The 19,341-nt window shown below is 43.7% G+C and overlaps 4 protein-coding genes across 8 annotated transcripts in view; 2 read left to right on the forward strand and 2 right to left on the reverse strand.

The window, feature by feature from the left end:
- Window positions 1–2,185, forward strand: part of LOC117143257 (protein roadkill) — a 59,110-nt gene extending 56,925 nt beyond the window's left edge. For all 3 annotated transcript variants that reach the window (XM_033307828.1, XM_033307826.1, XM_033307827.1), the window contains 6 exons: window positions 250–371; window positions 439–600; window positions 668–963; window positions 1,084–1,262; window positions 1,333–1,475; window positions 1,550–2,185. In XM_033307828.1, the coding sequence (XP_033163719.1) occupies window positions 250–371; window positions 439–600; window positions 668–963; window positions 1,084–1,262; window positions 1,333–1,475; window positions 1,550–1,694 (1,047 nt within the window). In that variant the 3' untranslated portion in view covers window positions 1,695–2,185. The remainder of the gene's footprint in view (window positions 1–249; window positions 372–438; window positions 601–667; window positions 964–1,083; window positions 1,263–1,332; window positions 1,476–1,549) is intronic.
- Window positions 2,186–3,717: 1,532 nt separating this feature from the next.
- On the reverse strand, window positions 3,718–5,860 carry LOC117143258 (origin recognition complex subunit 2). Its single transcript, XM_033307829.1, has 3 exons — window positions 5,185–5,860; window positions 4,271–5,116; window positions 3,718–4,200 (listed from the first exon to the last, which is right to left on the reverse strand). Exons 1-3 carry the CDS (start codon window positions 5,756–5,758, stop codon window positions 3,764–3,766), a joined length of 1,857 nt encoding a protein of 618 aa, XP_033163720.1. The 5' UTR covers window positions 5,759–5,860; the 3' UTR covers window positions 3,718–3,763.
- A 740-nt stretch (window positions 5,861–6,600) lies between these two features.
- LOC117144230 lies at window positions 6,601–10,156 on the forward strand. 3 transcript variants are annotated; one of them, XM_033309297.1, is made up of 6 exons: window positions 6,601–6,682; window positions 6,868–7,030; window positions 7,096–8,527; window positions 8,589–9,316; window positions 9,378–9,574; window positions 9,642–10,156. In XM_033309297.1, the coding sequence occupies exons 2-6, from the start codon at window positions 6,888–6,890 to the stop codon at window positions 9,791–9,793; spliced, it is 2,652 nt and encodes an 883-aa protein (XP_033165188.1). In that variant the 5' UTR covers window positions 6,601–6,682; window positions 6,868–6,887; the 3' UTR covers window positions 9,794–10,156. The 3 variants fall into 3 exon arrangements, with proteins under 3 accessions (XP_033165188.1, XP_033165189.1, XP_033165187.1); XM_033309298.1 differs by having other exon boundaries at window positions 6,871–7,030; XM_033309296.1 differs by having other exon boundaries at window positions 6,601–7,030.
- Window positions 10,157–10,177: 21 nt separating this feature from the next.
- LOC117144231 (inositol polyphosphate 1-phosphatase) lies at window positions 10,178–11,839 on the reverse strand. The gene is made up of 2 exons (XM_033309299.1): window positions 11,224–11,839; window positions 10,178–10,934 (listed from the first exon to the last, which is right to left on the reverse strand). Exons 1-2 carry the CDS (start codon window positions 11,714–11,716, stop codon window positions 10,300–10,302), a joined length of 1,128 nt encoding a protein of 375 aa, XP_033165190.1. The 5' UTR covers window positions 11,717–11,839; the 3' UTR covers window positions 10,178–10,299.
- Window positions 11,840–19,341: the final 7,502 nt, after the last annotated feature.

Genomic DNA, 19,341 nt, shown 5'->3' on the forward strand with positions numbered 1-19,341 from the left:
TCCCTGTCTGTGGGTTTTTGGCATTCCTATGGATTTGCAAACATCTGAGCCAGCCAGCCAGCCAGCAGCCAACCGATCGGATTTCACAAATATTGTAAACCGAGAGTCCATATGGTTGTAAGTGCATTTCTGTTGCGAGTGCACAGGTACAGGTGTGTTGAGTGGCTCAGGTGTAGGAAACCGGATAAGTTTGTGGCACAATTTACGTGGGAAATTATATATTAACCCCACTCTTCGTTTCATTCGCAGGTCAAAGTGGTTAAATTTAGTTATATGTGGACCATAAATAACTTTAGTTTTTGTCGGGAAGAAATGGGTGAAGTACTCAAATCGTCCACATTCTCAGCCGGTGCTAATGACAAACTAAAATGGTGAGTAGATAAATCACTAGCTCCACTGAACCACAAGATGCTTATGCCTTTTTTTTGTGCCACACAGGTGTTTACGGGTTAACCCCAAGGGTCTCGACGAGGAGAGCAAGGATTACCTTTCTTTATATTTACTGTTAGTTTCGTGTAATAAATCAGAAGTCAGAGCCAAGTTCAAATTTTCCATACTGAATGCGAAGCGTGAGGAAACCAAAGCAATGGAATCCCAAAGGTATGTCCTGCAATCCGTAAACACAAACGATTGATCATCAACTAAAACATATATTCACCTCCCGCAGAGCTTATCGATTTGTGCAGGGCAAAGATTGGGGCTTCAAGAAGTTCATCCGCCGCGACTTCCTGCTGGACGAGGCCAACGGCCTGCTGCCGGAGGACAAGCTGACCATCTTCTGCGAGGTCAGCGTCGTGGCGGACAGCGTGAACATCTCCGGACAATCCAATATCGTGCAGTTCAAAGTGCCCGAGTGCAAGCTGTCCGAGGATCTCGGCAATCTCTTTGACAACGAGAAGTTCAGCGACGTCACGCTCTCCGTGGGCGGTCGAGAGTTCCAGGCGCACAAGGCCATATTGGCAGGTAAGAGACCGGATCAAAAGATCTCCAGATCACCAGATCTCAGCAGACCACACCTTATGTTTATTTGACGAACGAGTATTTGTCTTAAATAGTAATTATTATACGTTTCTTTACTTGCAGCGCGCAGCGATGTCTTTGCGGCCATGTTCGAGCATGAGATGGAGGAGCGAAAGCTGAATCGTGTCGCCATAACCGATGTGGATCATGAGGTTCTTAAAGAAATGCTGCGATTCATATACACGGGCAAGGCGCCCAATCTAGAAAAAATGGCTGATGATCTCCTAGCGGCTGCTGATAAGGTTAGTGTGCCCCTGAATCGCGCGCTATTCAAGATAGTTTTACTAATCAAAGATCTCGTTTATATTGCAGTATGCACTCGAAAAGCTGAAAGTGATGTGCGAGGAGGCGCTGTGCGTCAATCTCTCTGTAGAAACAGCAGCCGAAACACTAATATTAGCTGATCTCCACAGTGCGGATCAATTGAAAGCACAAACGATAGATTTCATAAATACGTAAGTTGTTACATGGACTACTACCACCTCTGATCCAATCAGTTGGCTAACCGATGATTTTACTCGATTTACAGTCATGCCACCGATGTGATGGAAACCTCCGGCTGGCAAAATATGATCACAACACATTCACATTTGATAGCGGAGGCATTTCGTGCGCTCGCAACACAACAAATCCCACCAATTGGACCACCAAGGAAACGCGTGAAAATGAGCTGAAACAACAATGCAACAACCACAAACAACACACCAACAACAATAAGAACAACAACAACTACAGCAACTACAATAACAACAGCAGCAGCAATTCGTACACCAACTACAATCAACAATCAACAGCAAGATCAACCAGAACAACAAGTAACCCAAACTACAACAACCAACAATCGATTCAACAATCGAAACAGAAAGCAGAACTCCAGTCGTGTGAGATATCTGATGGATCGATTGGCGGAAAACCTCAAGAATGCATACGGCAATACTACAAACGCAATAGATTATGTTAAACGCAGACAGATAATGCAAATGCAGGAGCAAAAGCAGAGCGAGCCGTACCGTTTATTGTTTCGATTTCAAGTAATTTAATTCACTTTGATAAACTTGATTTTAAATGTATTTTATTTGTTGATTTAATATTACCTTATGATTAATATGTTTACGAGTAATAATTATGAATTAATTTTAATCTTAAGTCAAAACACAACTTGAAACAAAAGCAGCAATTAAAAAGGAAACAACAACAAAAAAATACCTAAAAAATAATGCAAACAAAAAAAGAGCATAAAAAACAAAACGGAAAGTAAAATAAATTAAATTTAAAGTAAAGTAAAAACTAAAAGTAAAAATCGAAGGCATAAATACAAGCAGAAATAAATAAACTGAGAAAGCGTAACTATTATTATTATTATTATTACTATTATTACTATTATAATTACCGATTACTGCGTATAATTACAAAGCGTACACTTTGATTGTGATGTATATTCGATGAGTATGACTAATGAGTAACGAGTAAATGAGTAATGATACGGATATGATAATGAAGTTGATTTATATATTGTGTATATGTAAACTCGGAAAAGTTTTCAGAGCATTCAAGGTTTAATTGCACCCACCACCCACCAAAATCGAAGAACTCCCCCTTAAAACCGAGGAGAATGTAAAAATTTATTGTTTACCAGAGTTCAAAACTTAATTTACTTATCATCGCTGAATTCATGCCTGAACCTTTGTTTTTCGATTCCCCTCTTCTTTTCTTAAGTATCTAAATTTCAAAATCAGACGCCTGTTTCTCTTTGTTAAGCGCAAAATGTAATTAATTTGTTGTACAAAACTATGAAAACAAACAAACAAAGCATTGTCGAAATAAACGCAAGCAGTAGCAATTTGTGTATAGTAAGCCGATAAAAGTGAAAAACCAACACCACTCTTGCATCGATTCATTTTGTAAAGGGGAGATTCTCTTGGGTGGTTTCTCTTCTGATTGATTCAGAACCATTCTACCTTTCCCACAAACGAAGCTTAATTATGTACGAGCAAAGTAAACGTGATAACAATTATCTAACTATTAAACAAAAGAAATGTGCGGCGCAGGAGATAAGGACATTTTTATATGCAAAAATGCTGATCGCAGACTCGGTGTGTACAATTCAGGTATTCAGGAAAAGGGGTAGAATTTTGCAATAAACTCTAAATAATATTAATAGGAGCCAGCCATGAACGACTCCCATTGTATGTGTACTTCCGATTGACTTCGCATGTGATTTGCTATCAAGAAAGTGTAAATAAACTAGCCTTAGTCGCAGCAATTACATTTCGTTTCGAGTGCACAATTAACTAGTTACAAGTCCAACGCTTTAATCTGTGTATGTGCGTGTCTGTATAGTAATAGGTAACCGATATTAGCCTTTGGAATGGATGAGGAGCACGGGATGGCCAGACGGTAGTCAGTCTTTATAATTTTGGCATGCTTAGCTATGTTTAGTTCGCCTCTTCTAATACTTAAAATGCGGTCATCCCCGCAGTCGTGGAAGTTTGTGAAGTTTTGTGTTGCTATATGCTCGCAACTGGAGCTGAGGAAAAAACTAGCCATCTAGAATGTGAATCTTCTAGCGAAGCGACAACTTTTATGCATGCCAATCTAAATGTGTAGAAATTGACAAACAAACACTGCGCACTCATGGGCAATACAAGTGACAGCAACACAACATTTTTAAAAAGCGAAATTGTAATTGTATTTAACAATATTAGATAATAAATTAATATGTTCTAAAATTACGCCGATTGGCCTATTTCTTCTCCTGCTCCTCGAGGAACTGCTGCAGCAGTGCGCCATCAATGGGAATGGTTAGCTGTTCGGAGCCATCAACGCTCCGTTTCGATTTGACCAGCTTGTGGTCGAGGAACTCGGTGAGCTGGGCACGCAGTGCCAGATCTGAGCTGACCAAAAAGGCTTCGCGACAACTCGAATAGAGATCCCTGAACGGCATGCCCTGGTACGTGGCGTTGCCCTTGTTCTTCAATTGATACTTGACAATCAGCATGTAAATGCCACGCGAATTGGTCGTTAGCGATGAGAAGACACTGCGCATCGAGGAGAGGGCCAATTCGCCGGAATTCTGCACCAGCAGCGAGTTCTCGAACGCAGTTTCGTTCGTATACGGCAGCATTGTTGTGCAGTCCCACCACGAGAAGTTGAAGCTGCTCAGCTTTCCCTGGTCCCACACTGCAAATTCGGTAACAATAATTAGTTTTGCTGTCGCACTATAAAGATCTCAAAGCATTGGTGCACTCACACAGTGGAGTATTTATGTGATCAATGGAGGCCAGTAGATGAATGTTCGGTACGCGCGCCAGGCGCGAAAGAATCGCCTGTGCCTTCACATTGCGAAGCATGGCTCCATCCAGATTATGAACGATTAAGAACAAATGTGTTTCTGGTATCAGTGCGAACTCCTCCTCGATCATATCCACGGCCTCGTGTGGATTAGCCGGGCTAATGCCCGCATCCAATATGTCGCTTGTGATGCTATCCAGCATATCCTTGATGGTCAGACTGGGAAAGAAGCCATTCACCACCAGCACCGTTTGCTTTTGCAAAACTTCCCGATGGAATGACTGCAGGAGCTGGCGCTTAGAGCCCAATCCATATAGGAGTATATTGAAGCCCTCATTCAGAATGCACATCCACTTGGGAAAGTACGAACGATACTCCTCCATTATGGCATTAATAGAACCCTCATGCTCCGCCGATAGCTTGATTTCCGACAGCAAACTGAAAACACGATCGGCGGCCAGGCGAGGATTCTTTAGGCGATCCAAGGTGTGATCCGAAGTGAGAATCTTGCTGCTGGCATGCGAGTGAAAGTAACCATCGCTCTCGGGCACAAACTCATTCGATTTTTTGGCCCTCGCCGATTGTCGCAGTCGGGCTGCCGATGGAGTTTTCGGCAGAACGGGAACTACAATGGCACGGCGGGCTCTACTGGGTGTTTTGGGCTCATCATCGGCGGCGTCGTTGTCGGAAGAGTTGCCTGCATCGCTGCTACTGCTGCTGGAGGAGGATTCCTCGTCACTGGGCCGGAAGTCGCTTTCCTCTCCAGAAAAATCCTCATCTGAGTCGGCTACTATTTTGGCGATCTCTGAAAGTGATAATGAATTTATACATAATGGAAAAAGTCGTGAAATGACACAGAAAAAGGCTACCCACGATTCTTGACGCGGGTGCGCACATGGGCGGGAGTCTTTGGCTGATCCGTGGACTTCTTGCGCTTCGTATCCGGCGTCTTGACACCCAAACGCGGCGTTTTCGGGGTCTTGGGCGTGCAGGGCGTGGCATTTAGGGCGGCTAGTGCCATGGCATCGCGTTTCTTGGGCGTATTGAAGCCAAACATGCTGGTGCCGGCCACATTGTACTCGGATTGGATGAGATGCAGGTCCTTGGCAGTGGGACGGGCAGCATTCTCCGACTCCTCGATGCTTTCTTCTTGTTCCTGATCCTCCGCATCGCTGCTCCGTTCATCGGACATTTCCACATAATTCACAACAATACGCTCCTCCTGGTCTTTTCCATTGGTTTCCTTCTGGTACGCCTGGTATTTCTTGGTGGGACTTGGACGTCGGGTGGAACGCCGGCTGGTGACCTTGGGCTGAGATTCCACTGCATTGCCAACCATTGCCGTGTTCAAGTCCCCGGATTCCTCCTCTGAATTGGTCAGGTTCTCAATGGACATGAGGTTCTCCTTCCGCGGCGTCTTGTAACCGCCTTTTTTGCTGGCACTCATCTCGCTTGCCACTTCACTGGGGGCCCTGATTATCAAAATATTCAATTGGTAAACAAATAGTTTGCAAAATATACTCAATGCCCAGAAGTGGCGGGAATTATCGATAACTAATACATGTTAAGAGTGTGGCCAGCTCTCGACCTAAGAAGTAGCTAAGTTTCTAGCTAAAAAAAAAATAAAGGGGCATGCCAATTAAAACACAAATATAAAAATGTATAAATATATATATAGGTATTAATTCAATAAAAAATTCTGTTACACATTTTTTTTTAGAAATATATACATTGTTCGAATCAGAATGGCACCAATGCTAAAAACGTTAGATGCCTTCGCTATCGATAAGTTGAAATTACAATCTGGTCACTGACAAAAGCTTAAGTTTTTGTTGGCAAATCGTGCGTGAAAAGCGGTTATTTTTTAAATTTCACAAATTCTTTACGAATTAACCACAAACTTCTCGACCAGAAGGAATGTGGCCAAATATTCACATTTTAAATTTACGTAAGATACATACGAATATTTATTTACAAAATCATATGGCCACAAAGATACCAGAAATTCAAGGGCAAAATAAGTTAAAATTAAAGCGTTTAAAATCGGTAAGTTGAAGCAATACAATATTTTAAAATGGGAAAATTACACTATGTTCTTATTCCGAATTAAGGTCGTCAATGGACTTGCGGTTCATTTTCAAATAATATTGGCAATATTGTAACTGGAATATGTAGAATATGCAGCATATGTTGTGTCGTTTTAATTCAAGTTTTAAAACATCGTACTTACTTCCATCATGGCTGTAAATCGAGAAGGGATCGATATCGATATCGTCCTGTTCTCTTTCTTCCCACGTTCGTTCGCTGATCTGAAACGCGTGCCCGGCAAGCTTGGAATTTAAAGCGATTTCAGTGATCTTATCGCAAGTTTGTGAGTGAAGCACGTACTTTAATAAAAAGGATTTCTTCTTTTTCCTACCGAAAATATAGAAAGTCCGCTCGTCCAGCGTAAATAGATTTTCGCTTTGTACTTCATCGCGTGCTCAAAGTTCCGTTATTTTTGCCATTTTACTGCGTTTCTTTAACGCGCCATTCTTTCATTCACACGTTCTTAAGTAGTTCCTTGGAATTGAGAAATGGAAAATTGCGAGGAAAAGCCGTGCGTCATCTGTGGCACACTGGCCAGATTGATGTGCCAGCGATGTGGAGAACCGTACTGCAAGGAAGAGTGCCAGAGATATGATTGGCAGAGGCACAAGTACTTCTGCATCGTAATGCCGTGAGTTTAATTAGTAAATTCGTTGCGCAGCAGTGCATTTTTATACAAGACAAATGCGTTTCCAGACCCTTGGTGGCGATAAGGCCTCTTCAAGCGCCGTTGAATCCAATCCAGAGCGAAGAGAACCATGTTGCTGTGGCTAAAACTCACACTACATCGCCAATCTCATGTTTGGAGCCCACTGCTGCTGTGCCGAACAAGCAGGATCTCTCCAAAAACTGGCAGGAGCATTTGCCGCCGTCTGGCACGGATTTTTTCGAGTGCCGCGTGACCTTCATCGAGAACGATGGAGCCATCTGGGTGGTGCACGTGGCGAACGTGGAGACCATTGAGCGCATGACGGCCAACATGCAGCGCTGCATGCAGAATAAGAAGCTTATTCGTATGGAAAACGTGCAGGAGGACACCCTGGTGTCCATCAGTGTGGGCGACAAGGTCCACCGCGGTCAGGTTTTGAAGGTCTGCCAACAGAAGCAAGTGGCCGATGTCCGGATGATTGACTACGGTCTGACAGTAGCTACACCGTTTCGGGATATCTACACCATTGTGCCCAAAATGGCCGAAAACCAGGCGTTCGCTTTCCGTGTTAAATTGCCCACGAACACTGGAGTTCAGGTCAATAAGAACTTGACGCTCCGTCTGTTGGGAACCAAAACCCGCGACGGTGTTTATCACGCCCACCTAAAGCCCAAGATGATAATACCACTAAGTTTGCCCTTGGAGATGCTGCAGCTTAATCCAGAAGTCAAGGTGATCCGGGTCTTTAAGGCAAATCCAAAGCATAACGAGCCGCAGCTGGCCCTCCTCCAGATCAACGTGATGGGCTCTGTCAACGCAGAATTAAACTACAGCATGGCCGGGAAGCCGAAACAGGCATTTACGCTGCCTTTCCCCGAGGAGAAATGCACCTTCTTTGCGGCCGCCCGCACTAAGGATGGTTATCGGCGAGCTTTCCTATTGGATCATATCGTAAAACCGACGCCCACCTTTTTGGTTTACGAAATGGACGAGGGTAGAGTGTCCATAACCACCGAACTGAGTCGAATTCCCAGCGAACTACTTGATCTGCCCATTCGAGTGTTTGCCGCTCAGCTGGAGGACTCCGTACCCGAGGAGCTTCAGACTCAAGGTGCAGAACTCACGGTCAAGTTTAAGCTAGATAATCCGCCGCCCAAGGAAAAGTTACGCTCGGCAAATGCCGCCTTGAATTCCAAGGGTGAGCAGATATGCATGGCCCGCCTGAGCACGTTCCTGGGTCAGATTTCCAATTTAGGCCACAAGTACTGGCGTGAACCCATCGTGCATGATTCCATCGTATTCATTTCCCACTTGGTCAGCTTTAAGGAGGTATACATCAGCACTCCAGATGCCAAGCAGTATGCGGAAATTTTCAAGCGCCTGGAGTACAAGTGCGCTCCCATTAACGAATCTAGTGACGTTTCCGTTGGCAGCATCGTGCTCGTTGTCTCCAAGCAGATGGGACACTTCCGGGGCGAGGTTTGTGGATTTTTATGTTGCAGTGTTTTAGTGAAATCTAAAAACTTTTCGAATTTTACAGATATTGAGTAATGCTAGTGGAATGTTCGAAGTAAAGAACGTTGATACGGGTGCCACCCAAAAGGTGGAGTTGGCGGAAATACGCAAATCCTGTCGCTTCCTGGAGAACTTGCCCGTGTATCTGATGCGTGTGCAGTTGCAGAATATGTGCAATATTCCGGATGCAGCTGTGCCAGTCAACAATGCGGCCATTCAAATGCTGCACAAGCTCTGCGCCCAAGAAGAACTGCTAAAGCTCAACATGGTAGATGCAACTACATCGACCGCGGACCTGCTGTTCAGCTCCGGCGATTCGCGCTCCTTGACGGCCCGATTGCTGCCTCTTATATTTACACCGATACAGGAAAAATCGGAAGTTGCAGCACCGAAGGCTGCTCCTACTCCGAGTCCATTGCCTGTTGCATCTCGCAAAGAGCAGAAGGTGTCTCCACAGAATCTACTTCAGCTGGATGCAGTCAATGATCTGCCTTCACTGCCGCCCTCTCCGCCGGAGTCGCCTTCTCTGCCCATTAAACGCTTCCTTTTCAACGATTTGCCCAAGAATCTAGCTCCTTTAGCCGACAAGGTAAACCTAATCCTTATGAACGCTGACGGATTGCCGCAGACTGGCTACATCACCGCAGCCTACTTCAAGAACGGAAAGGCAGCCGAAGAATTCAATAAAATGCTTAGCTTGGCAGGCAGTCAGGGAGCATGTGACCACAATGCTATTCCGGGTTACGTACCAAAGTAATGTCCTTTCATTATTTGCTTGTCCTTTTCTTATCACACACTTTATTCCAAATTGCAGCATTGGTGAACTGTGCCTGGCGCTCTTCAACGAAGATAAGAGCTGGTATCGCGGAGTCTGCCAAAAGGTAAAGGACAATATGGTCAAAATTCTATTCTGTGATTTCGGAAACACGGAATATGTGGCCGTGGAACACCTGAAACCGATTTCTCACGATTTGATATGTGCCGTCAATGCCACGAAGTGCTATATAGAGGGTATGCACATAATCCCATTCAATATCTGAACAGAGCAACATTAATAAAAATAAACGCTTCATTGCAGGCTTCGACAAATCAAAGAATTTTGCGGCTCTGGAGCAATTTCTCCTACGTAAGGCTAAATTCTCATGTGGCGTTAAGATTGGCCCTGAACCCGATACTCGCCTCATTACAATTCCGGATATGGAGGCTATTCTAAACACACCAACTGCATAATTTTACCTAAGAACCCGTATTCCTCTAGCATTAGAAGTACGCCAAAAGTGTATGTTCAAACATGATTTTGATATTCATTTTACAGGATAATGACAACGTTAATCGTGTTGTACCATTAAGTGCAGACCACAGTGTATTTTCAAACATGATTTTGATAATCATTCGTTTACATTTATATCAGCACATAAGAGAGATTTAAGATGTTGATCGTTCATTCAGAATTTCTTTAAATTTTTTTCATTGACTAGAATTCATTGTTTGTACCACAAAGAAACTCCAATAAGTAGACTACACTTAAGAGAACAAGTATCATCCATTCTCGTTATTTCTTTTAGTTTTTATTATACGAGCAATTCCAGCTAATCCCCTTATTTATAATGAATGTTTTACACGTTCGTCGGTTTCATTTATTAGTTTCTATGCCTACGAACTCGACTGACTCGTAGTGTAATACATCAAATCAATTACAACAGCAATAATGGTATTACAACAAATAACAACAACACTCATTGCTCAGCCAGTTTGGCCAGCAGCTCGTCCACAACATCGACATTGCGCACGGAGATTATGCCACCTGCATTTCGCTTCCAATCGGCATCGGCTTCAGCATCCTCAATCAGGTACTTCAATGGCACTGCCTTTTGCTCTGCCACACTGGCCGCATAGCCCAGCACATCTCCGCCGAGCGCACGGAGTATGGCTTGCGGAGCACACGTGTCCCACTTGAAGGTGGAGCCTTTGCTAAGCAGATACACGTCCACCTCGTGGGTAATCACCTTCAAGGCCTTATGTCCAGCACCAGCGGAGAATGCAAACTCGTAGCCCAGATCGAGGAAACGCTGCAGGATATCGGACTGTTCCGAGCTGGAGAAGATGCCCAAACGGCGGTTCTCATCGCGCGCCTCGAAGTGGCAGTTGTGTGCCCTTACCGTCGGCAGGCAGACGCCCCAGAACATCGAGGAGCTGTACACGTTCTCCTCCAGCTTCTCCCCGAACGGCTGAGCCACCACTCCCATCACCGGCACTCCGGTGTCCCGTTCGTAGACGCCAATTAGCACGGTGACGCAGTCCAGGCCGGTGGACGTGATGCCGGGAAAGTCGGTGAACATGGTGTCACCCGAAATGTACTCGGCCGTAGCATCTGCAAAGTATTTTGATATCGGGTGAGTCAGGAAAATGTATAAACAATTGAGATTCAAAAATGAACTTAGTGTATTAGCTCGTCGGTTTGCGATTGCTTGAGATGGTGATATCATAATCACACATAAATAAACAAAAACTAGAAAGAATTACTCATACGATGTATAAGTATAATAAATTAGAAACTTAAAGAGAAAACAAAATGGGCAGATCTACTTTAGTGGGTCATATTTAAATTCATAAGTAACAAATCCTTTTGGGTCTTTTAAATAGTTGTGGGAGCTACGAACCAATGGGATCGATCCAGATGCCCAAATTGCCGTAATCCAGTTCGTCCGGCAGTTGGGCAATCTCGCCCAGCTTTTCGCTGCTAAAGCTGACATCCCGATGGACTTCGGTGGCCAGAGCACTGGCCGCATCCTCGTGCCCGCTGAGTACAGCCTGCAGACAGGCGGCGGTGTCCTCCTCAGTGGCACCCACTGCAATGGTGACACTCTCGCCCAGTTGGTTGGTGAAATTGGGCGATTCCTCGCCCAGAATGGCATCCTGCATGGCGGGAAAGAGTGCAGCCACCTCGTGCTTGATCGTCTCCTGGATGAGCACATCGGCCAGGGTCTTGAAGTCGTGCTCGAACCGCTCGTTGGCCTCGGATCCGCTCTTCTCCTGCACCAGCAATGCCAGGAGCTGCTCGTTGGAGCGACATGTCCTGGCTATGTTGGCCGCCTTCTCCGCACAGTTGATCAGTACGCGCAGCAGACTCGCCTGCTCCTCCTCGCCGCTCATCCTGTTCCACCAGCTGCCTGCTGTCGCCTATTTGAGCTCCATTTCCATTTCCGCACTTTTATGGCTTCTTATAATTTTATTCCTTCTTCGCCAGCTGTGAATTTTTGTTCGGTATGTTTTTCTCTGCGCCCACGAAAACGCCTCGCTGGAGCCACTGGAAGGCCGTTCAGCTGGCCACACTTGTGAAAATACTAAGCACTGGAAATGGAAATACTGAACTAAGGCGCGTAGTTCAAATATTTGCACTCTTATTATCTTATAACAAATTAATGCATTTTACAGTTTTGTAAGCATTTTTCATGTTTATAACAGTTGTGCTTAAGTAATAAGTTTAATTCGGAGCATCCCCCTAAATTACGTCCGAAGGACTTTTGGGGCAGCTTTCACATCTTCATTGAAGCAATTTTAATTGGCAATTAAAAATTACGCTCTCGCCGCCCCTCGGGAATCATAATCATGGCCAGACTTTTCGAGCGCTTTGTTCCAGCTGCGACTGCCGCATAATTTGCACCCGATCTTATCAGCGAGCACTGCTAATGATTCGCATTAATGATGCTGGCCTACATGGCCCACTGCTGCTGCTCCCGATCCTCGCCAGACTCCAGCCTTTGGCTGCTTGGCTCACGCACTTTGGCATCTTTTGAAATGGGACCATCAATCAGTTGGTGGTGCTCGCCGTTGCATCCCATACCATTCGCTCCTCATCTGCCCTGCGCGGCTGCATTTGCATATAAATTGCTGCTAATGTCGCGCTATCAAAGTGACTGCATCAATGTGGCATTCCTGCGATGCCTGGGCCATTCCCTGTTCCTTAACTCGGCCTTCCTGCACTCAGAAAAATTAGGTAGTTCCTTTCAAATAAGTGAATATGAATCTGAATTCCTATTATATTAGATCTTTCTAGTTTTCAACTAGAAATTAATCTATTATCAGTAGAGACATCATTGTAAGTATGCAATACATATATATCTTATTAAATAAGTTATTATTGTTAAATTTCTTTGGCTATAGAGGAACTTCTAAAATGTGCATCCCCCCTTTTCCGGAGTGTGCGAATCCTCCCTCGGGCTGCAGGAGCTCCTCTTCGGTCCGTCGAAACGCTGGGCTTATGCTAATTTGTTCCCAGGCCTTGCAGGCCATTGATGTTTGGATAACGCTGACTTGATGACTTTGCATAATTTACGCTGCAGCCGCATTTCGGCTGCTTTGGGTTAATTTTTCACTCAACCACGTTTACCATTTTAATGTGTTAATATTCATGGAGAAACAGCACCACCAGTCGGCCAGCAATAACCAACTTGGCCACTTGCGACTGGTGACGTTTCAATTTGGCCGTTGCGTGATCTCTGGCCAAACGATTTTTCGAACAGCCCCTCGAACTGGGGGGCATTTATCAACAGCTCCACCGATGGCATTTGTCATCCCTCCTTTTAGAGTTCGGTACATCAGTATCATGTTGGCAAGTTTTGAGCAAAAGTTAAACAAAGAAAAATATACAATAATATATAAATTTTACATAGATAGGCATCTAAATTTTAAAATATATTATTTATTTACCAGCAATGTAAATTTAATCAAAAGATCTAAAATTTGCGTGTCAAGTTTGTGTCTTGAGTCTTTTGATTGGCATTAGTTGAATTGCTTAAATCACCGGTTACTCTTTGTTTTCGCCCCTTTCACATTTAACAGCCTTTTAATTAATCGCCCGAGTTGAACAAATTCTTAATGAGTCTTTAATTAATCGCCACAGCGAAATGTTCGACGCTCTCGAAACACGGAGAATATTTACATATTATTGTGACTTGATTTCAGTGATGGCCCCACCAGATCAGTGCCTCTCCCTTCCACCAGAAGCGCCTTCTCCCTCGCACCGACGAAAGGCTCCACCCCTGAGGTGTTAAAAACAAGTTTTGAACGCTTCCAAAAAATTAGTTGGCTCTTTTGTCCGCCGAACGGCTGATTGTTTTGGATGTTTTATTAATGCGAAATGCCACAACAAGCTCGACAAATGTCGAATGGCTGGTATTAAGTTATGCGTGTGCGCTTCATTAGTTAGTCTAGCGGTTTATGCGATTTAATAGAGGGGGGAAATATAAGATAAAAAACAACTTATCCATTTATAAAGCCGTCGTTATGGCCAGTCGAGTGCAACGGGGCGTATACGCGTTGTTGGCTTTCAATTGGCTCAATTGGCAGCGCCCACTCTTTCGCGGATTCTGGCCATTCTAGCCACCACCTCGACTTTTGGCCATCTTCGGTGCGCCAGCCTGCAGCCACAAACTGGATTGGATCCGAAATACTAACACTGCAACTCCATCCGAGTTTTTCCGACCTGTCGATGCGGTTTAATTTATGCGCTTCAAGGTGTTTGCCTTTTTACGCTCATTGGCAGCTCACTTCCTCGTTTTTTTTCCTTGAGTAATTGGCTTGTGGGGGAAAATCTCATTCATATTTGCATTGGCCACTTAATTGTTTACATTTGGCCAAGCATGCGAAGGGAGTGGCTGCCAGATGACCAATTATACACCGTATCCCGCGGCCAAATATGGATCTATGCGAAAGCATTAATCTCCGGTAAAAGTAATGGTGAAAGCAATTGAGCGGCGAAAAATTGCAAGAGATAATTAATTTCGAAAGCCACTTGCTAATGGGATAATGTGAATAAAAATATACACTTTTGGCAAGTCCATCAATACTGTGGAATTTTTTAAAGATTTTTACCTATTGTATTGAAATAGTTATTTAGGAAAAGGTTATGAATGCCATAAAGTGTCAGGACGACCATGCACCCAGCATTTGAGAATACCCATGTACCCAAGTTTCCCCCACAGAAGCTGATCTGCTGATCCACTGGCCAGCACAAGAGAATCGGCTCCTGCCACCGCATGTGGCAACCATTGTGATCGTGTTCGGTTTTTCGGTCCCACTTTTGACCGGCGATCCGTGCAAGAGCGGAAGCGTGAAATTCACAAAAAAGATACAGATACAATAACAAATACAAATCTGTTTTGCCATTGCCCGGGCCAGTTGGCTATAAATTTTATGCATTTTGCGCATAGTTTGCCATTTTGCCACTTTAACATTATTGTTATGATGATAAGCGAGCCACAGAGTCGGAGGCATGGGGCAGTAACCAAATAAAAAGAAGCAAAAAAAAGCAACGAATATGTAGCCAGGCCCAGGGAGAGATGTCTTCAGAGCCTGGTCTTCTGGTCGAGAGTCCTCTGCAGCCTCAGTCCCGCCTCTTTTCGCGTCCAAGTGTCCAACTGTCTGGCCATAACGCATCCTGCCTTCTGCACTGAGAATAAAAGTGGGGCTTTAGCAAACATTCAGTCAGCATTCTTAAAGAATTTGCATAAATAAGGGAAATATTAATTGAATGTAAAATATTGTATTTTCTGTAAGTTTGTGCTGCAAGTTAATGGAATCCTTAGTCAAAATACATAAACAGGCTGCTAATTTCTCCGAGTGTCTTCTGGTCTGTCTGTAGCTGTTTGCTGATCTCCAATGCGATCTCCGTCTTGTTTGGCTTTCCTCCGTATTTAAAACCATTTCATTTTCTGGGGGCCAAAGTGTGAATATAATTTAATGTGTACGAGTGAGTCGCAGTCCTGCAGTTTGACTGCCCGACTGGCCAACTGGGTATCTTTTCTGGATGCGAGTCGATTTTCAATATCGCAGCTTGTCCCTGCTGCAGAGCGATTATTTATTGTGCTTGATTGGTTTTCAAGTGATCATAAAGTAAGTGATCGTTGGCGCTGTCCGCTGGCATTGAGTGGCCCCATCTCTGGCGTTAATATGTAGATTTGGAGGCGTAGATTTATGTCCCGCGGGGCGGAGTGGGAGATGGAGATGGAGTAGTGTTGGACTTGCTCTTGGGATTAGCCCCTTCGAGTGGGCGATCGGAATATTGACTGGAGATGGCTTGGAATCCAGGAACTCTGGCGGATCATCTGCATCCTGCTCGAACTCCCGCACAAGTGGCCTCCAAGACTTTAACATTTAATTGACATTGATGATTGCCCCACTGGACAACTACGGGGAACACGTTCTCTCCCCGTCTGAGTGTGCCCGGCATACGAAAACTGCCAGGGAATTATTAATTTTCATATCGCTGCTTAGCTGAGTATTATTCGCATACGTCAGCTGTGCTCGCCATCAACTTGGACTCGACATGGACGTGAAGAAGACGTACGAAATAAATTCTGTGGCACTTGCAGACAGCCAGCAGACAAGGCCATGGGTGTGCACAGCAGCGGACAAAATACTAGGACTAGAGTTCATAGCCAAAGATTGCAACTTCAAAAATGTAAATCAAATCAAAAATCGTGCTTTTGCTGTCAGATACCCATTATATAGCTGGATAGCATGGAGTTATCCATTTGAGATAAGACATATTGAGCTATATTGTTTAAAATATTCCTAAAAGTTCTCTTACCATTTCCACACCTTATAGATACCTCAGCAAGTGCATTATTTAGCTGCTTAATATGTGTTTTGGGTTCTTCTTCTTGCCGGGATTTCGCTTGCTTACAGCAAACTATTGCGTTGCTGGGCGCAATCATTCAAAGTTTCTCTATTGGGTTAAAAGAGTTAAGTGTCTGAATTCAACGCCAACTCATTGGTGCTGGCTTTCGGCTGGATTTGGTTTTGTTTTCCGCTCAGCTTGGCTTTCTTCGCACCGTTGTTCGTTGTGTGTTTTGTTTTCGCTTCTTTAAATGAACGTTATTAAGCAGATCTTTATCGCCGGGTGATTTATTCATTAAAAAAACATTTATTAGCTAGAAACAAGCCGGCGTGTGTGCGTGTATCCAGCCCAACCAACTCACACCCCAATCGCCCATATTCACACTCACATTCACATTCACATTTGTCCATATGGCCTGGTTCGCCTCGCCGCCTCATTTGTGGCGCATTAAAATGCAAAAGCGTGTTTGTTCCTGGAAAAACTGCAAAGCCCCTCTGCGTTTTTTTTCCTTCTTACTCTTTTCTATATCAAATTGCGGGTGTGGACTCAACTGCCAGCTGCTGAGGCGTGCGGCTTGTTTTATGAACTTGCATATTTTCACAATTTTCCGCGCTTCTGTTCCACGGCGTTTGTGCGTGCGTTTTAATCACTTAATTAGAGAGCCACTTAATTGACTGGGGCTCTGGCGAATTATGCAAACAATCGATGTGCGAGTGTTGCAGGAAATGTGCCTCGGGTGGTCGAGTTCGTGTCTTAAGTCTTTTGTTCAGCGGTGCCTGGCAAGGAAATTGAAAGGTGGAGTTTTTCCAATACGCAGAGCGCATATTGATTAGAAACTAAATGAAATAACTTCAATATATATGGGACATAATGTATTACAAATTAAAAAAAATGATTAAACTAGCTAAGTTAATAGTTCCAAGAAGCATTTTAAAAACATTTAGTTGAGATACAACAACATGCTACTAAAATAACAGTTGTTTATTTTCCTGGCTGCACACTTATCAAAATATAGGTGTGATTTTATTTCCTAGTTAAGTTCATCTGGTTATCGCCTAACTGATTTTGATTGTCCTCCCATGTTCCCGTTTAACCCGTTCCTGTGGCGCACAATTAGCGAACGAAGCCATTCATTAGCCCCAATGCCTTTCCTCCTGAAAAACCAGTTGATGAGCCGAACCTGATGGCATTGCCCGATTTCCCCAGTTTTGATTACATGTCCCCAGTTGCCATTTACAGAGCGACACACCCATCGAATCGATGTGGAGTGCTGTGGGAAATCGCCGCCACAATGCAGACATTTCAATTAGCATTTGGCTAAACATAAGGCAAACAGTCTGGCCAATTTCCAGTCAATGAAGCCAATAAAATGGAACAAACCGATTCGCAGATGGCAGCATAAATACTTGTTAGTCGCCCATACTCGTCTTTTGTTAATCACTCTCTTCACTCCCAATGCTTTCTGGCCAACGGAAAAACTTGGCTAGGTGGCTTCTTCTTGGCCTTTTTGGTGTCATAAGGAAGCGTCCAAATGATTCATAATTTATGCCTGCCCGTCGTTTTCCATGGCCATTGCCATTCCCCATTCCCCATTCTCGTGCCCATTCCTATTCCCAATCCTATTCGCTGCTTTCGTTACTTAATTTCTCCAACTTATCGCGTTGGCTTGTGCCCGTTGGCCCGGCTTTTCCATTCCCGCAATCACCTGTAATTGTAATGCATTTCGGGCTTGCACAGGTAAAAAAATGAATTACTTGGTTTAAGAAAATATGTATAATGAATGAAAAAGATTGCAATTTGAATTGGATCTTAACTATATAACGTTTTTATCATTTTAAGATTTAAATTAGTACTTTTTTGAATACTTTTCATTTGAACAACTTTTTTTTCTCTCTGTAAAAGTGCGTGGCCATCGACGCAGTGGCTGTCGCTTGTCTGGTGCGATGATAGTTGAAAAAATTACTTACAAATTACATGCGTAGCTTAAGCCTCCCTTCGCCCCCCTGTGGCCTTCAGCTGGCTTAATATGCAGGAAAATGCAGGAAAACTCGGGGCGGGGCAATGGGCTGTGGGGTATTAGTGTTGTGGGTCTCGTGGCCCGATCGTAAATTGCATTTTCCAATTGAATTCTGAGCTCTGAGCACTGGTCAGTGCGACGAGGTCGTCGGAACAGCCGCGTAATACCCTAGAATAAAAATGGTTGTTCAGCAGAGAAGCAACCATTTCCCAGAACTTTGGCCTGGTTAATTTCCCATCGTTAGGGGCAAAGTGACGGGCTCATTAGCATATAAATATTGTTGTAATTACGCCTGGTAAATAATGCAATTTTGCCATTTTATAGACCCTGCTTGTGCTAAATTAAAATTATTATAATTGAGTTAAGCGAATGGAGTGGTAGGTAGGCGAGTGGTAGGGCTTAGTGGAATTTCGCATGGCTTAAAATGCAGCACGGAACATGGCCATAAAGTGTAGCTGCGTTTAGCTTAAACAAGTCGACAATTTAAAAAGCCAATTTGCGCATAATACGGCGAACGTGAGCGAAAATTCAAAACAGAACTGCACACGCACTCACTCGCAAAGGCGCAGAATGAATAAGTTTTAAAATCCAAGTGCAGGTAGCGTGTTGTGCAAATTTCTACGCAAATGACCATTAATGCAAATGCTGTTTGCTCATTAAAGAAACATTGCCCGCCCACCAAAGTGACCCAAATTCACTTGCCATTCCGAATGGGTGGTTTGTTTGAATGTAATCAAACGGATCAAAGTGGGGGTCACTTTTATGAGAATATATTTTTATTATATTTATTCGTTTTTTATTTTAATTATTAAGCTCTAACAATTATCTTGCTTTGTGACATAAAAGTGGACTATTTAAATAAATTTGTATACAATCTTGATATGCATTTCCAAAAATATATCAACAGTTCCTTTTAAGAACAACAAATTTTATATTACCTTTTTAAATAAGAAAATCTGATGCTAAAAACTCATCAGCTTGCTTATATAAAATACACATATATCTTAAAATAGATAAAAAACCATAAAAATAAATAAAATATTTGAAAACACTGACGTTAGTCAATACTACCACAAACCAATACTACCACAAACTTGCGTCCACAGCTTTGCGCTGATCTGGCAGCACTGTGTTACTTCC

Source organism: Drosophila mauritiana, chromosome 3R, assembly GCF_004382145.1.
Source record: "Drosophila mauritiana strain mau12 chromosome 3R, ASM438214v1, whole genome shotgun sequence".
Classification (NCBI taxonomy): Eukaryota; Metazoa; Arthropoda; class Insecta; order Diptera; family Drosophilidae; genus Drosophila; species Drosophila mauritiana.

Excerpts from the sequence above, each read along its gene's own strand:
- LOC117143258 (XM_033307829.1), bottom strand. The coding sequence starts at position 5,758 with ATGAGTGCCAGCAAAAAAGGCGGTTACAAGACGCCGCGGAAGGAGAAC. Across the intron at positions 5,117-5,184 it reads GCGCACCCGCGTCAAGAATC|AGATCGCCAAAATAGTAGCC; the intron begins GTGGGTAGCCTT and ends TATCACTTTCAG. Across the intron at positions 4,201-4,270 it reads TCACATAAATACTCCACTGT|TGTGGGACCAGGGAAAGCTG; the intron begins GTGAGTGCACCA and ends CCGAATTTGCAG.
- LOC117144230 (XM_033309296.1), top strand. The coding sequence starts at position 6,888 with ATGGAAAATTGCGAGGAAAAGCCGTGCGTCATCTGTGGCACACTGGCC. Across the intron at positions 9,317-9,377 it reads ATTCCGGGTTACGTACCAAA|CATTGGTGAACTGTGCCTGG; the intron begins GTAATGTCCTTT and ends TCCAAATTGCAG. Across the intron at positions 9,575-9,641 it reads CACGAAGTGCTATATAGAGG|GCTTCGACAAATCAAAGAAT; the intron begins GTATGCACATAA and ends GCTTCATTGCAG.
- LOC117144231 (XM_033309299.1), bottom strand. The coding sequence starts at position 11,716 with ATGAGCGGCGAGGAGGAGCAGGCGAGTCTGCTGCGCGTACTGATCAAC. Across the intron at positions 10,935-11,223 it reads CATCTGGATCGATCCCATTG|ATGCTACGGCCGAGTACATT; the intron begins GTTCGTAGCTCC and ends AATACTTTGCAG.